Source organism: Mytilus trossulus, chromosome 8 (assembly GCF_036588685.1).
Source record: "Mytilus trossulus isolate FHL-02 chromosome 8, PNRI_Mtr1.1.1.hap1, whole genome shotgun sequence".
Classification (NCBI taxonomy): Eukaryota; Metazoa; Mollusca; class Bivalvia; order Mytilida; family Mytilidae; genus Mytilus; species Mytilus trossulus.
In genome coordinates, this window is record NC_086380.1 from 64,237,813 (window position 1) to 64,256,555 (window position 18,743).

Here is an 18,743-nt window from a genome sequence, read left to right on the forward strand (position 1 = left end):
AGCTTGTATTTCCTATCATGGTTTCTTTGAAAGAAGGTTGCTGCTTATAGGAAGCTTTAATACTAGAGTTCCAAATGTTGAAGGTAAATCAACCCTTCGAAATGGACGCCATCACGAGTTGGTTAAATGTTATGGAAAAAGTGTTTCACAGACGACGACAGACATGTTCCAATTAGCGTTATCACAATGTCGTCCTTATTTCCTTGAAAGAGACCTATACCGATAAGAATTTCCCCCGGGTTTTTACTAAAATTGCGAAACATGATTAGTTCCGCATGTGGAGCAGGATCTGCTTACCCTTCCATAGTACCTATGGTCACTTTGGGATTTTGGTGGGTTTATGTTGCTATATTCTTTGGTTTTCTGTGTTTTGTTTTAAAATACAGAATGGAAATGGGGAATGTGTCAAAGAGACAACAACCTGACCAAAGAGCAGACAACAGCAGAAGGTCACCAGCAGGTCTTCAATGTAACGAGAAATTCCCGCACCCGGAGGCGTCCTTCAACTGGCCCCTAAACAAATATATACTAGTTCAATGATATTGACCGCCACTCTTAACTCTAAATTGTACACAAGAAACTAAAAGTTAAAGCAAAACAAGACTAATTAAGGCCAGAGCTCCTGACTTGGGACAGGCATAAAAATGCGTAGTTATTGGATTATACTGCTGTCTTTATTTATATACTGTTGTTTGTTGTTTGATTGATATTTATCGTTGGTTTTTTTTGCTGTGACATTATAGTTTCGTTTTCTACTTTTAAATATATGTGATTGATTTTCCCTTTAAAATCTTCCATGAGAGACTACAAAAAGACACTTCATATTAATTCCCATATTTCAGTACATGATATAAAATAATTTCAATCTAAGAGGGTGGTAAAGGGTTATTTTCGTGCAACGTGATCGCCGTTTTTTATTTCACGTTCAACGTGTTTTTACTTTTTTATTTGACGTTCAGTCGTGCAAGACGGGTGCCTCGTTCTACGTGTTCTGCTTATTTAATTTTACGTGCATCGTGATTTTCAAAGTCTTATTTTGCGTGCTCGGTATTTTCAAATGAAATTCAAACTCAATATTTTATCGTATGTTTTTATATGTTGTGATGTTATGCTATTGTTTCAGGAAAAAGGGAGAAGGTTTGGGCCCATTAAAACGTTTAATCCCGCTGCAAATGTTTGCACCTGTCCTAAGTCAGGAATCTGATGTACAGTAGTTGTCGTTTGTTTATGTAATATATACGTGTTTCTCGTTTCTCGTTTTGTTTATATAGATTAGACCGTTGGTTTTCCCGTTTGAATGGTTTTACACTAGTAATTTTGGGGCCCTTTATAGCTTGTTGTTCGGTGTGAGCCAAGGCTCCGTGTTGAAGGCCGTACTTTAACCTATAATGGTTTAATTTTTAAATTGTTATTTGGATGGAGAGTTGTCTCATTGGCACTCACACTACATCTTCCTATATCTACTTGGCAGGGATCGTCAAGAAATACTTTTTTAAAAGCCGTAAACCCATTATATAATAAATGTGTATACTAAATCGAGTATCAAGTAAATTAAAGAGTTGATATAAGATAAGATAAATTTTATTTTCCAAATTAGGTCCCCAAGGGGGGGGGGGCATATATACAAGAAGACAGTGACTAAGTCACAAAAGGTTCACTTAAAAGTATTTATTTTTCGTTTAACGTTCATTACAGAAATTAATTCACGTTCAACGTGAAATTATGTCTTATTTCACGTTTTTTTTAGTGCAAGCACCCCCTCCCACCCTTTACCACCCTCGTCTAAGAATATGAAAAGTATTTCGTCTTAAAGCATGTCTTGGCAACTCAATCTTAACACAGTTCTGGTCCGTAGTTGTATGATTGAGAACCATATCTTAACACACCGTAGCAACTACACAGGGATACGAAACATGTAGCTAGCCTAGCTGCTAAAGTGATCTAGTTCAGTAGTCAAAAATCAACGTAGCCCTGTGTAGATACACGTAGCTGCTACGATATTAAACGCAACCCCTCTAGATCTAGTCAATAGTTGTCCGATCGACTCCTATTAATAATTATAGTTCTATATCTCATTATAAATATATAGGTTTATCGCGGTATTGTCATGATCAAGTGACTTTTTATTATTTATTTTGTTAATTACAAAATATATGTGGTTAATTATGTCATTAGGACACGATAAATGTTGGTCTGAAACGAGTTTATTGTAAATATATTGGATTGTTTATATCTTTAATATATATCGCACAAACTAGTACATCTGACACGTGTATACAAACTATATTACTATTTAAGGGTTGGTCAGTCGAAACCAAGGAATGCAGTAAGGGGTAAAATAAATGGAAATAACATAGTTATGTTTTATTTTATTTTATTGACCAATGCACACTAATTTTATGGTTTTTTTTTTATTAATTATAATTATAATTTGATTTTTTTTGCGAGTGGGGGGGGGGGGGGGTAATTTATCTTAAGCTTGCCTATAATATATATCTTAGTTAGTGCGTTTAGTGATTATTTTTTCCCCACTTTATCGATGGACTACGTCTGATTTTCTTCGTAATGGTGATGTATAACACCAAACAGACAAATTTAAAACGGATTGAAAAAACATACAAACGTACAAAAAATAAAGTTAATCCAAAAGAGATCTATTTTGTTTTGATATTTAACTTAAAAGCAAGACATTATATGGAAGTGTTTCGTGTTTTCATCAATATGTTTCCTTTCCTTTCTTACGTCTTTGACTGAGAGAATGAATATCATTCTAATTTGTGTTTTTTTGTACATTTAAGGAAGCACCCATTTAACTTCAAGAAAATTGAAAAAATATTTTTCAATGGGTCTTCAATGATCTTCAATACAGCAAGAAAATCCCGCACCAGGATGCGTGCTTCAGCTGGCGCCCCTTTACAAAAATGTATACTTGTTCAGTGATGATAGACGTCATTCTACACTCCGAAATGTATAAAAGAAACTAAAATTAAAAAACATACAAGACTAACAAAGGCCAGAAGCTCCTGACTTGGGACTACGCAAAAATGCGGCGGGGTTAGACATGTTTTGTGAGATCTCAACCCTCCACATTTACCTTTAGCCTGTGTAGAATACACAAACACACATCAATACGCACAGTAAGACTAAGTTTAAAAAGTCCGAATGGTCAATCCGATGTTAAAATAAACAAAAGAAACTAAGCAAAATGACAACCATGCACAAGCTTATAATGATGTATGCAAGACGCACGTGTAAGTCTGAATATAGACAGTTTTCAAATTAAGATTGTCACAACTAATTCCAATATCATTTGTTTCGTATGATAGGTTTTAAGTGATTTTTATTGAATGTATAAAGTGTCTTGTTTATCATTATTGTTTTAAGTACTACACACTAGTGGTCAATTATGTCAATAAGTCACGAAAAAATATATATCCCTGAAGAGTTAATCGTAAATCAGTTGGTTTAATTGTGATCTTTTTATGTGTTTCGGACAGTCCAGTACATCTGCAGTGTCCGAAATACACTACTGGTACAGTATAGCTGGTCAACCGACAACAAGGACCTCAGGTAGGGTGCAAGTAATATCTGCATTTTTTCTTTAAATTTACTCATGATATATAATGCATAACAAAAGTTGTATTTTTGGTTGGTAGGTATGATAACTGTAAATTTTTGTTTTTGAAAAAAAATCAAAATAATTAAAGATACTGAGTGTGCTTATTTTGCCTTATAATTTGCTATAATTTGTCTTTTCTGGAATATTATTTAATCATAATTTTTTTTTCATCTACAGAATGTAAATGGAACCATACATTTTTGAAGAATTAAATGCTTATTTTTGAACTTTTTTGGGGGAGTTATAAAACACCCTTTTACAACCCTATACAATTACTAAAAGAAGCACTCAATACTTATCATTTATTTAGTATATATTTGCTAGAATTATGAAAACACGATTTCTATCATTTTTTTTATATACCAGCATGTGCTCTTTATATTGTGGAAGCTCGTGTCATAATGATTTTGAAACGAATGCTAATTTAAGAAAGACGCATTATTGGCGGTTGTCGACCAAAACAACGTATGCCATGATGAAACATACATATACTGTAAATATTTAAGAATTAAATGCTTGGTTTTGTAATTACGTAAGGTTGAAAAAGCGTTGATTGAAGCACATTTTGTATGAAATGCTGCGTATTAAAATTGTGCGCATGATCAACGCTTTAACAACCATAAGAAATTATAAAAAAAAGAAGCATTTAATTTTAACAGTTGTATGCTACAACAATGAAATTAAGGCTTACATAAAGTTTTCAATGCTTAATTCTAAATATTCGAAGAAGAACGTGCAGTCATAGCTGTTATTAGGAGAGCCGTGGTGTAGCCGTCAGCGCATCGGACTACTTACACAATGCTTCCTGGTTCGATCCCCGTTGCCGGGTGAAAATTTCAGGGACTGAATTTTCGGCTCTGCCTTGACACCATTTGCGAGAATGGCCTTGATAAATGATTATTGTCCGTCAAAGGGGACGACAAATGGCTCACCAGTGTTAAGAGAGAGGCATAACGCTTGTACGTAAAAACACTCTTGTAGATTTCGAGAAAAAAGCAGGCTAATGCCGCTACAAGGCAGCTCTCACAGCCGATAAGCGGAAAGGGATTAATATAAGTTGCAATTATAACTTGTTTCCCCATCCACTACACATAAACATGTTTAAACAAAAATAGCTTTTGTATTTTATACGGTACAAAATATGGAATTAGAATGTCTTGCAATTGTTGTCAGACAATCCAAATTACGGTATCTAATCAAACATACATGCAATGCAACAGTTATTTTAAAAACCGTCGATCTTAACCATGCTATGAGGTGTGTTAATGTTAAAGGTACGGATGTGACTTTATGAGACGCATAAAAAGACCCCGTGTCATTCGTGTTCCTTCTATTCTTATATCTTACTTTTACATAGATATAAGAAGATGTGATATGAGTGCCAATGAGACAACTTGACACTCAAGTCTCAATTTATAAAAGTAAACCATTAAAGGTCAACATTCTGTCTTCAATACGAAATGTTTGTTTTATCGGTGCAGACGATGTTTTGTAATTTCTTCAAGTGTAATTTCATAGGCTCCAGAAACATCGTTTGTCATATAATTCTCACGTATAAACCAATGACAACATGATTTCCGTTCGGGGTGTATCTTTCCTAAAATATATCTTTGTTTGGTTCCGATATAAACAAAATGGTTATTTGAAAGAAAAAAAATTCACTGTATATCATTAAATAATGTTGACCACTAGCTCCAGTATCCCTTATTTCCTGGCACTAATGTTTCTTTCATCTATATATTATAATAGGTTATACTATTGTTTTCCTTTTAGGAAATCACCATGGCGTTATCTTTTCGATTGGTGTTGCCCACAGTGGTTTTGTTTTGCCTGACTTACAGCGAAGCATTTAAAGGTAAATAATGTGTATTAGTATTTAATTTAAAAGCTTTAATGTGTCTTTTCATCTCGTATCTATTTTAAAAATATTTATTTACTGGGTAATACTTAAAATACCATTTTTTGACAATAGATTATAAATTTATGATTAGCTGAACATAGGGTTGATTAGAAAATTTAACTAATCAAAAACGAGTTTTTAATTTCACAAAGGGTAGCTGCTTTTAAAAGTAGGCACAACTTAAAACATTTGAGTTCGAACAAAAATTAATTGTTTTCTGCTCTTTGGTCGGGATGTTGTCTCTTTGACACATTTCCTATTTCCATTCTTAATTTTCCATTTTTTTTTAAAGTACATCTTTCTGGTCCATTTTTATGTTCTATCAGAAATCAATACAAAATTTCGCACCGTAGTTAGGTCGTGCATGTAGCTCAGAATCGAAGAAGAACAGAAACAAATCAAGTTTATTAAAAGGTAAGTCACACTTTTGTCACAAAATAATAAATGTTATAATTAAATATTTCTTGCATTTTGGACCTTAGGTTTTAAGTATTAGCTAGTACTTCGGGTTAAGCTGACTTAAACTTTTAATCGTTTTAGCTTCTTATCAACGGAGGGAAGTATTGAAGTCATATGCGCCATCCAAGATAAGAGTCCAAGCTTACTATCCAAAAGGAAGTATCGGGTACCAATCATCTCCTAAACGTGCATCCGGTTACATTCAGAAAACAAGGAATTATGGGAAAATACTGGATACTTCATACGCACCAAGGGTTGTGATGAAGTATGGCAGCCGAACGCGTAAGGGATACGGACCTCAAAGGAATACATACTTGTCAAAGAAAGTTCCAAGTTATGCTGAGTTTAATACCGGTTTTCAGGGAAAGACATATGCTTATATTCCTAAAGGTAACTTTGCATATGGTGGACTAAAGAGACAATATCTACCTGTTAAAGGATCGAATAAGTTTGGTCTTGTAAAGAAATCTAATTCATTTGGAGGAGGATCTTACCAGGGCCAAAGAGGTAGGATAGGAGTCCATAAAATTGGCATTGGTGCTGGCTCATATGGAATTGGCCGCAGAGGAGGTAGTGCTAATATAGGTATCGGCAGAGGAGGTCGTCAATTAGCAGGAGCTTCAAATTCGCTGCATGGACCAGTCGGAAATATTGGACGTTTTGTACCAGGAGAATCAGCTGTAGCATTTGGAGGGGGTATTGGAAATAGATTTAGTGGAGGCGGAGGCGGAAATTTCCTCATAACAGATAACATGGAAGGTAAGGTTTTGAGGCTATCAGTGACTTGAGTTTCATTTACATGTATCATATGGCAGACTTTAGGGTACTTTGCTAATTTGCATACCGGCCATTTTTACTTTTCATAACGGCATCCATTACAATAGGATTATATATGCACCTTTAATAAAAATCCCAATATGCCAATTCTTATGTGGAATAAACAATTTGTCCTCATATAGGTGAATTGTACACGTTTTTAGGCTTCTGTCCATGTACAAATATACATCGTCTACTTTGAAAACTTTCGGTCTTTTTAGATTAAAAATCAGAAGCGTTACCGTGGTAGATCGTAGTATAAATGCCTATACAAATATAACGTAAAGTGATAAAAACGCAAGATTCAAAACAGAAATAGAGATGCAAGAATGGATTGTTCATGATTTGTCTGCATATAGGGGAACAACTTGTAGGGTGAATTTTAAAGTTAAATAACAGTTTGTTTACCTGCTTTCTTAAGGTTTCGGCCAAATTCTTTTAAAAACATGACGATTGATTTCAACCTTCCCATTTCGTAAAAAGTCAAATTTTAAGCATTTTCACAATATTTTGGTAAAAATATCCGCCAAAGGAAGTTTTCAAAGACACGTAGGGTTAGATCCATGACGGAAAAGGACTAGATTATCCGCAAATTTGAAATAATTTATATTTTCAATCTTAAACTAAGGGAAGTAATTGAAACAAAAGGGCCAAAGTCACGTGGTGCAAATCATTTGGATAAAGTAACTTTGATTTTGCCATATGTCTCTACAGCTATAAAAGGCGCCACCATGAAAAATGTGAAACTATTTAAACGAGAAAAAACTTACTCCTAACTTATAACTAATAAATTTTAGTAAAAAGTCCGAATAATTCTACATCATGGTTGAAAAAAACCAGTTAGATCCATTCGATTAATCATGTAGCTGGCTTAGGTATTTGTTGTTTATATTAAACAAAACAAAACATTTTAAGACTGAGGGTGATTATATGATTAAGAGCTCGACTTAATTAATGTGGTACCCAACACTACAGGGGTATAACTCTGTGAAAATCAGTTAAACGTTTTAATCACGGTGTATTGTTACAGAAATATTAAGCTTCTCAATGATCAAAACTAGTGCTTGTCAAACTGCTATACATCCAATGAAATTTATCTATAAAGTGTGCGGTTCAAAGTTTTTGAAATTTTTATATTTTTGTCAAAAGGGTCAAAGTAGAGATTCTGTCAAAATGTTATGAAAATTAAACGAGTTGATTTTTTTAGTCAAGATGTTAGGTACCACCTTAATGTTCTAGGCTGCTTTCCTATTGACGTATGTACCAGTTGCAGAAAAAAATTTCAGACGCGAGAACTTTATAAAGTGTTATTATATTTACATGGGATCAAACTTGTTTTTGACGGAATAAAATTTTGGATTTAAACGTAGTATAAGAACGTTATTTTTTTTATGTCAAAATTGATCGAATAAACAAGGTTTGACATAAAAAGAATAGAATCTTATGAACACCAAACGGATTGAAACGAAAAATTCAAATTCGATCAATTCACATTTCTTTTGTTTTTTCTGATGCTTTTTTGTGTGAAATGGAGATCATCACAGCGGAAAAAGTTTTGTGATTCAAATGCACATATTCTTTAAAAAGAAGTTCTGCGAATTATTAATATGTCTGACAACGATCCCTTTTAAGGATATCAAGACTGCAAAAGAAGAGGATGGACACGACTTTGATAAAAAAAAAAAATTATCTGTACATCACCTGCTACAAGAAAATTCGATGGTTTCAGTGTTTAATTATTATACAAATTTTGTATTGTGAACTAAATGCAAATTTTTGTTCACATTTGCTTTTAAAATCTGCATTTGTATTTGTATTTACCTATTTATTTTTTTATTTTTCAGAAGTAACCAAGTGATCTATACCAATATGTAGAGGGAGTGTACATAGTTCATAGACATCTTATACATTTATATATATATACCAAATACAGTAAAGCTAATCATAATTTATAAAAGAAAATTAATATCAAAGACTTCCTATTTTACTTATATAAATGGCAGTTAAAATGAACAATTCACAGTAGTAATATGGCACAATCACCCATACAACAAAATAAACCTCTTTTAATATACGGCTGTGTTCACCGCAAAGTTTGTCTCATGTTATTCAAATGATGACACAAAACATAGAAAGTGGTAAAAATGTCGTTGTACGAGGCAGTGTCAATTTAATATTTCGACAACTTCGCTAGTCAAGCACTACAACCCAATCCCCTTCCATTCACCCGTAGCAGATTAAGATAGAATTACAGATCCAAAAGATGATAATTTACGTTAGTCGCAGTTGCAAAGTCTGCATGCAATCAAAACAAGGTTTGAGATAATGTATATGTTTAGAGATAGGTTAAAACGTTGCCACTAGCTGATTGGGCAACAAGTCATCAACCCTTAAAACAAAGATAGCCGTAGTGTAGTGGTTAGTGCACTTGAATACTAACACAAAGGCTCCTGATTCTATTCCCGTTTAAAGATGAAAATTTCAGGGACTGAATTTTCGGCTCTCCCTTGACACAATTTGAGAATAAACGATATAAATAGTCCATCAGAACGGCCATAAATGGCTGACACGTGTTAAGAGAGAGCCATTTTTCTCGCACGTTAAAGACACCCTTGTAGATTTAAAAAAAGAGCAGGCTTTACAACAAAAAAGGCTTCTTTTACTATACAGCTGTGTTCACCGCAAAGTATGTCTCTTGTTATTCAGTTTTAGTTTGTAACCGGATTTGTTTTTTTCTCAATCGATTTATGAATTTCGAACATGAAACAGGATGTGTGTGCTTACTCTTCTGTTAAAACCTGAGATCACTTCGATTTTTCATTTGGTTCGTGTTGCTAAATCTTTAGTGAAATAGCAAATAACTATAGGATACTGTTAACCTTTCACAAACTTCAATTACATATGAGATGCTGTATGATTGTAGGCCTCATACATGATATAGCAAAATTGAAATACGAAACTGTTTAAAACAATGATATTAAGTTGCACCACCAAGAGTTGGTCGTAATGGCAAATGGCAACCAATAGACAACCACAACGCTAAAAAAGCCAACATGATACCAAAATAAAACATAAGTGTTTCAATTACAATGCAAGTATCTCATTTGGCATTTTTTTTAAAAAGTATTACACAAAACAACGTCTAAAATAGTATGCGTACATGATATTTTGGAAATATTTCTACATATACTTAATTTTAGTATGACACTGTTATCAAGCAACCATTTTGCATTCTATTTCACTTAAAATTAAAAAAAGATTCTAGCACCATACAGTATTATTTTTTACAATTATTGATAGTTTTAACATGAAAGATATGCTTATATAATACGCGTTTGCACGTTAGCAACCTTCAAAGAAATGAATTGAAGTAGCTACATGTTAAATGACAGCGGAAATGAAGTAAACCTCGCTTTCATGTTCTATTTGATTATTTGCAGTGCTATATAATTCATATCTAATGAAGCATTTGTCTAAATACAATTTACATGGATAAATTTGAACGCACAATGTGCAAGACTTCCTTTGATATTTTTATTTAATTTTCTTTGATTAATTAATTGATATCATAATTTTCTTTCAAATTACAGTTTATCAAAAGAATAATTAAACACTGGAAACTATATATTGATTGCTGTTAAATATTATGTAATATTTGTGGTGTTTTTGTTCTTATTTTAGAATTGAAGGTGCATTCCATATTTTGAAAGACAATTGCGATAATTATGAATAAAAGGAAATGCGATAAATACGACACAATATAACCTAGAAAAATTAATCTGAAAGGGTTCATGATTTCAAACAAAATTCTCATTTTTGATTTAAAACATATCAAAACACTTATTCAAAACGACAAAAAGTATGGACTACTTATATTATATCACTAATGATACCATCCGAATTAGACTATATACCGGGTTGGTAATAACACGACGGGTGCCACATTTGGAACAGGATCTGTTTACCCTTCCGAAGCATCTGACATCACCCCAAGTTTTTGGTGGGGTTCGTATAGCTCGGTCTTTAGTTTTATATGTTGTGTCTTGTGTAATATTATTTGTCTGTTTGTCTTTTTTTCTATAGCCATTGCATTGCCAGTTTTTCGATCTTGTAGTTAAATATTCCATTTCAAATTTGATTTGTCTTCTTTAAATTGTTTTTTTATGTATAATCATTGAGGAATTTATAAAATTATAAAATTGAACGGTGACCCATTATAACTAAATGTACTGTATATTTTAAAGAACATTTAATCAACCAAGAGATAATTTATCTATTTTTTTTCTGACAGATGAGCGACAGAACGTTGTATTTTCTAACAGTTTTATCGTTGTATTTTCAAGTATATCCACTATTTCAACATTATCTTCGAGCTTTACTAAACATAAATGAATTTTAGTGTAATAGTATGTGTAAAGCAACTCATCTAAAGTTTGCCAGAACTCATAAAAATGAAACAAATCTTTAAAATAGTGACGAATTAATTACATAACTAACACTCAAAAATCTTTTCCAATTAAGATATCGAAAAGAACAAGATTACATAACTTTGAATTATTGCATAATTAAAAGACAAACAAAATTCCAACTTTGTTAAACATATTACAACAATTTATAAATTTAGGATGAACGCGTTATGCTGTACACTCGATTTACCACATAAATCATAAAGTACACTCAATTTACCACGTATAACCCAAATTGATACTCCAATAAATACACCTGTCCAAACAATAGTAAAAAAAACCCGAAAGATTATGCAATAAAAAGAGTCATTCAGTCAACCTAGTTTAGAATTGTAAGTATTATTTTTTTATAAATCTTTTTTTTTAAATCAGGTTTAATTCACCATTTTCTACTTTAAATAATGTTCGTACCAAGTCCGGAATATGTCAGATGTTATCAATTCGTTTGATGTGTTTGAGCTTTTGATATTGCCATTTGATTAGGAAACTTTCCGTTTTGATTTTTTTTTTCGGAGTTCAGTATTATACTAATTTACCTCTTATGTTTGCTGTTTCACATTTAATCTTTCGGTCTGTATATTTATCGGTTGTTTTGCAGTCTGTCAGAGTAATATATCCTAATATTACATTGCGTGAATGTGTGTATATGTTACAGTGAATTTGTATAATCAGTGATTATGTAGAATCCCTGAAATTTTCAGTGATTATGTAGAATCACTAGAAAAAACGTCAGGATTCTACATAATAACTGAAATGAAGAAATAGTTGTATTTATAAAGAAAGTCAATAAAAATAAAATATTTTTTTCTATAAAATCACATAAAAACATCATAATAAATTAACAAAAATTGTAACAATATATCAAAATGATAAACCCATTTTTTTAAAAAGTAAATTAAATAGGCACACTATATTAAAATGATAAACACAATACATTAAAATAATATGCTTCACATCTGTTTTTACCACAATATCCACATTTGTAAATTCCTTTTCCTGCACATATCGAATCAGATTTAAACAACACTCCTAAGAGAAAAATAAAAAGTTCAGTAAAAACATACGCAGGTACCCCCCTCCTCCCCCCAAAAAAATAAAAATAAAAAATAAATTAGAAAAATAAATAAATGGTAATTTGCAACCTTGAATTGGTTCAAGCAAGAAAGATAATGATACCATTATTTTGTGGTCAGGCAATATCCTTTTTTAGACTTTTTTTTTTAAAAGAATTGCCATTATGTTTTTTGGGTTTCCCTTTTCTTTTTTATTCCGTCGAATTGATATGAGAATATGCAAGCTTCCTCTTAAAGTTTGTTCTATTTGTCAATCCCAAGTTCTGCCGGTTTTTCTTTACATTTATATGCCTAAGTTCTAAGTTTGAATTTCTTGCAAATTGTTCTTTGAACAAAAAAAACCCACACAAAACAGTTATTCCATAATCTACTTTTTTGCTTTACATGTATAAAAAATAACATGCTTGTAAATTTACAAATAGAGCATTAATATCCATTTGACGATGGCTTTTAATAAACAAACAATACATGTTAAGCTATCATTATAAAGGGAATGTTAATATTTTAAATTTTGAAGTCTTCAACTATATCTCGAAACCTTGTGTTGGTTATATCTTTTAAATCATCCTCTGTGGTTGAAAGCTAAGTTATTTCATCTGGCAAGGAAAATGAAAGAAACTTAAAATTTTAATTTGTCTATATTAATTTTGTTTTTAAACAAAGGACCATTAAATTATTCATAATCCCTGAAATCATATTAGAGAAATTGTAGAATAATTATTAAAATGTTCAGTGATTATGTAAAATCACTGGTCATTTTCAGGGATTATATATAATTACTTATGATTTTAGTGATTCTACATATTCCCTGAAAAATCAGGGATTCTACATAATCCTTGATTATACAAATTCACTGTAACATATATAATGTAAGATATTATGAAAGAAATGTATTCACATTAAAAAAAAGTTGTGTATGAAGTATTGTAAATGTGTTCCTCAAAATTGACAAAATGGAACGGGGATAAACTGCATGAAACTTGCAACATCCATACGGTTAACAAACGTTCAACAACCAGTGATACATATAAGCTTAAAGTACAGTACGCATCTTATAGTTGTTGGTATAACTAAACTCAATATTTGAAAAACATAATGTTTGAAATATGCAAATGTATATTTTCCCGAAACAGCTATATACCAAGTAAATTATGAACCAAATATAGAACTCTTTTTAAAAAGGACAACACACGCACGAACGACACTAATTTTAATTTAAGCAATAACCAATGTGTTCAACCAAATAAGAACAAGCAGCCAAAAGACAACCACAACGCTAAATAAGCCAAAATGATAGATACCAAAATAAAACATAAGTGTTTCAATTACAATGTAAGTATCTCATTTTGCATTTTTAAAAACTAGTTTTACACAAAACGTCGTCTAAAATAGTATGCGTATATGATATTTTAGAAATATTTGTACATATACTTAATTTTAGTATGCCACTGTTCTCAAGCAACCTTTTTGCATTCTATTTCACTTAAAATTTGCAGAAAATAAGTTGAATGTTTGTGAACAATTTACATTCCCAACTTGTTTACATTTCATTATTATTTATATCTGGAATAATTAAGATTGCACAATAAAATGAGAAACATTACAACAATGTAATGGCAACAATTTCAATAGTAAGCATAGGACCAACCACAAAGTTACATACAATCATCATAAACACGAAACTCTCACGTAACAGGTGCAGCCAAATGTGCTTATACTGTTACAATACGTGTCAAATTTTTATTTCACCCTGCACGTACATTAACAGTAAATATTTGCAGAATAAAAATGAAAGGGTGATTAAAAAGACATTTGTGTTCGTTAAAACTTCTTAACGCAGAGTTTATTTAAGTTACTGTGGATTCCTTATTATTGTTGGATACCAAACTTCGTTGAATCGTAGGTACAGGTAAACCACGAATCAACAAATATCAAATTTTCTATAGGCTAGTATGTAGACTTCGATAATGCAGATGAAATTGAGCTATTTGCTAGAAATTAGTATTTTTGATTTAAAAAAAAAAATACACTACAGTTCTATATCCGTATTTCAATAAAAGAAAATCATTTCGGGAACACATTCAACACAACAGAATAAAAAAAAAACAAATAAATGTCCGAGTGAAACACATATGGATAACAACATTTATGTTCATCTAAATAAACTCATCATAGATATCAGGACTAAATTTTCTATATACGTCAGACACGCGTTTCGTCTACAAAAGACTCATCAGTGACTCCAAAAAAGTTAAAAAGGTCAAATGAAGTACGAAGTTGAAGAGCATTGAGGACCAGATTTCATAAACGTTTTGCCAAATACAGCTAAGGTAATCTATGCCTTAGATAGAAAAGCCTTAGTATTTCAAAAATTCAAAATTTTGTAAACAGTTTATTTATAAATATAATTGATAATTCATGTCAGCACAAACGTGCTGACTACTGGGCTGGTGAAAATGGAGTTGTAACCTTTGGCCATGTTTACCATACAGTTTAATCTTCCTACCCCAGTACGCCTGGTAAAGTGTCTAGACTTTATAACAAATCTATCCTATCGACTATCTTAATATTTTACAGTGCGACTATATTAGCTTTGATCAAGTGTTCAAGTCTTCAATATTTAAAACAAACCTTCATTGGTCGATACAAAAACAACTGCCAACATAACAACTTTGTAGCCTTCAATGAGGGAGGGTCCCGAGCTGGAAAAAAACTAAATCCCGAAATCCCGGGCTTAAAAACACGAAATCCCGAGGTCCCGAGATTAGAAAAAGAATTCCCGAATCCTGGGAGGATCAATTCCGAGTTCCCGAGCTTAAAATACCCGATCCCGGAGTCCCGATAAAGGTCCTATCCTCCCTCTTCAATGTGTTTTCTTCATTTATTTTAATTGTTCATCATCACTTTTTTCGTCAGTTGAAACTTTTTTGATTTTCTCTCAGCACCTTGTTGTTTTTACAAAGTAACGTAACACAACCACTAACCATGTATTGAAACCAATTCTACAAATCAATCATATGCATAGAGATGAAAATGGTACAAGCCAATCATATGCATAGAGATGCATAGGAGGTGAAAAAAAGCATGAAAAAAGGCATCTTTCTATAATAGGAAGTTTGAAGACTACTAACAAATACTGACTGAATGTTTTTGAGTTGTTGTATTTTGTCAAAAGGAACAGTTATAGAATGAAGGCTTACATGTTTGTTTGGTAAATGCCTGTACCAAGTCATGAATATGACAGTTGTTATTCATTCGTTTATTGTGTTTGAGCTTTTGATGTTGACATTTGAATATGACTTATATTTAGAAATTGACTATGAGGGTAGGTTGAACTTTAAGACAAAAGGATGACTTCAGATTCCCAATTGTGTCCTTTTCATTTTTAAACGAGTTTTAAATAGTGAAGTTGAAATTATCACTTCGTATATTTTACGGACGCCACCACGAATTGGTTGACTTTTATGGAATATCCGTCATACGGATGATATACGGATATTTTCCTTAAATAACTACAATATCGTTCCTTTTTCACGAATGTGACCTTCCGAATTAAACTATTTATCGTCTTTGTCATAAAAAGGATGAAGACGACGAATGCTACATGTAGAGCAGAATATATATTTTTCCTTCCGTAGCACCTCAAATCTCCCCTAGTTTTTGGTTGGGTTCATGTTTGTATTGTACCCCTATTTGAGACACTTTGTTCACGCATAGATGTCAATATAATTGAATTTGATGCCATCGTCGTACAAGTGATAGGTTTAGCGCTATAAAAGTAGGTTCAGTCCACCATTTTCTACATTTGAAAATGCCTGAACCAAGTTAGGAATATGACAGATGTTGTCCAGTCGTGTGATGTGTTTTATCATTTGATTTTGCCATTTGATTAGGGACTTTTTGTTTTGAATTTCCCCCAGAGTTCAGTATTTCTGTGCTTTAACTTTTTTTGATATATCTGAGAAAAAGATCAACAACGATACAATACATAATTATTTTCAGGAATTTCTATTTGCTCAGACATGCTGTTTTATTTGCATTGATGTTCAGTTTTATTATATAGTCACATGCATGTTTTAGTGTTTATGAATTTGTGAAATCAAATAACAGTTATAGCTTTCTGAAACATCGTACTCCTATCCTATAAAATGTATGATAATAATGAATTTCAAGCTTTGAAGTATTGCATTCAAAGCTTATATTAACAAAAAGAAATAACGATTACGTAATTACAACAATTAAAAACACAGAGGAAACAGTTTTGTTACGCTCTAGTCCAACCCTAAAGCTAAATATAATCATCATGACTATAGTTGTCTCATACATTAGAAATGTTTCATTAAATAAAAAAAACTGTTCTTTGGCAGACTTTGAAAGAAAAACAAAATACAACGAAGCATAGTTATCTACTATGAAGAAATTTCTGAGAAGAGATAACTATTTAGTTACGAAATAAATATGAATGTTAAGTTATTCGATATTCAATGTCCAACTGGCTGCTGGGAGTAGGTTTGATATTCAATTTCGCTGTTTCAAAAACTCAATAGATATAGGAAGATGTGGTGTGAGTGCCAATGAGACAACTCTCCATCCAAGTAAAAAATTAAAAAGTAAACCATTATAGGTTAAAGTACGGCCTTCAACACGGAGCCCTGGCTCACACCGAACAACAAGCTATAAAGGGCCTCAAAATTACTAGTGTAAAAACATTCAAACGGGAAAACCAACGTTCTTCTCTATATAAACAAAACGAAAAACGAGAAACACGTATATATTACATAAAAAACAAACGACAACTACTGTACATCAGATTCCTGACTTAGGACAGGTGCAAACATTTGCAGCAGGATTTAACGTTTTAATGGATCCAACCAAACCTTCTCCCTTTTTCTGAAACAATAGCATAACATCACAACATAGAAAAACACACGATAAAATATCAATTGGTAGACTTAACTCAATCAAAAACGAATGATTACACAATGAAATTCTTTTGTAAATGGCACATTTGCCTTTATTAAATATAGATTTTAGTCAATTCATCAATGCACTTTTTATACATGATTTATTATACATATTTTATGATTACATAAAAGCAAAATCTAACGACCACTCTTGTAGCATAGACTATATAAATAGAAATAATCATGGAAAGCTCTGTAAATAATGAAAGACATAAAATTCTCCATAATTACAATAAATGTAATTCTCAATAGACCATTGACATGACCAATCTTTATCCTTTAGTATAGCAATAAATAAATGTTTATTATACGATTCATTTATAAGGCATGCACAATGACAAATGCAATTGTTCAGGTCACGAAAGTAGTCGATTTCATATTTTGATGATTAAATATGTTATTTTACTATGTTTTACACACTTCTGAAAATCAAGAAGCACAAACGTTTAACTTCGTTTTGAGAAACAGTTTCATCTATTTCCTTCTTTAGACGCTATGGACTTTTGTTTAACAAAAAAATTGTCTGTAAAAAAAACCATGATGTATTGTATCTAGATTTTTATGCATATTGATATTATTCATTAATAAGTGATTTTCTTCAACAAATCTTAAAAGTGTGTTACACCTTTACACTATTAAAAGTTACAACAAATAGCAATTGATCATAATTAAATTTTAATTAAACGGAAAACTAAATCGTATTCTTTTATCATGATTGCTTTTTTAATAACATTTTAATTGTATTGTATTGCAGCTGATGTTTGAAGGTTTTGATATATTACAACATTTGTGAAAATGAAACATTATTTGTGTGTTTCAGATCCCATCTCTCATTGTTTTCTTTTCAGATTGGCACGTGCCATCATTAGACAATATGCTAACATAACTTAAGACTAATTATATATCTAAGTTTAATACTATGGCCTTCTAACATTAACTTCCGGTTTGCCTGTCGTGGCCATATGTTTATCCTTCTAATGTTTTATAGTTCTTATGATAATTGAAAAAAAAGAAACACGTACCACGATAATCAATCTGAAAATATTGGATTATACTATTCATTAACTTGTTCCATAACTGCTATTAAAGAATTTATCATAAATAAAGGCAACAGTAGAATACCGCTCTTCGACAGTTATAAATCGACCGAGACCATGCTGTTAGGCTACCGGACTATAAATGTTTTGTTATGGAATATATAAAACAGTGGAATTGAGCTATCTTCAGAATGTAACCTAATCTCAAAAATCTTACCATCACCAACAAAGACTACAACTAGGGTTAGTCCAGGACCGACAAACTTGCTCGAAATATTTTTTTCGGTAAGACAGTATAAGGACAGTTTCCCAATTAATAAAATTGATTGAGACCCTATCAACACTGTTTTCCTGTAACTCTCACAGTATAAGGAATTTTACCTCCCCAAACATCACTATTCAACAAATT

The 18,743-nt window shown here is 31.9% G+C and overlaps 1 protein-coding gene across 1 annotated transcript; it reads left to right on the forward strand.

Moving 5' to 3' along the window:
• The first annotated feature begins 3,432 nt into the window (after positions 1-3,432).
• On the forward strand, positions 3,433-8,713 carry LOC134682043 (keratin, type I cytoskeletal 9-like). Its single transcript, XM_063541640.1, has 4 exons — positions 3,433-3,570; positions 5,393-5,474; positions 6,060-6,737; positions 8,639-8,713. Exons 2-4 carry the CDS (start codon positions 5,402-5,404, stop codon positions 8,650-8,652), a joined length of 765 nt encoding a protein of 254 aa, XP_063397710.1. The 5' UTR covers positions 3,433-3,570; positions 5,393-5,401; the 3' UTR covers positions 8,653-8,713.
• Positions 8,714-18,743: the final 10,030 nt, after the last annotated feature.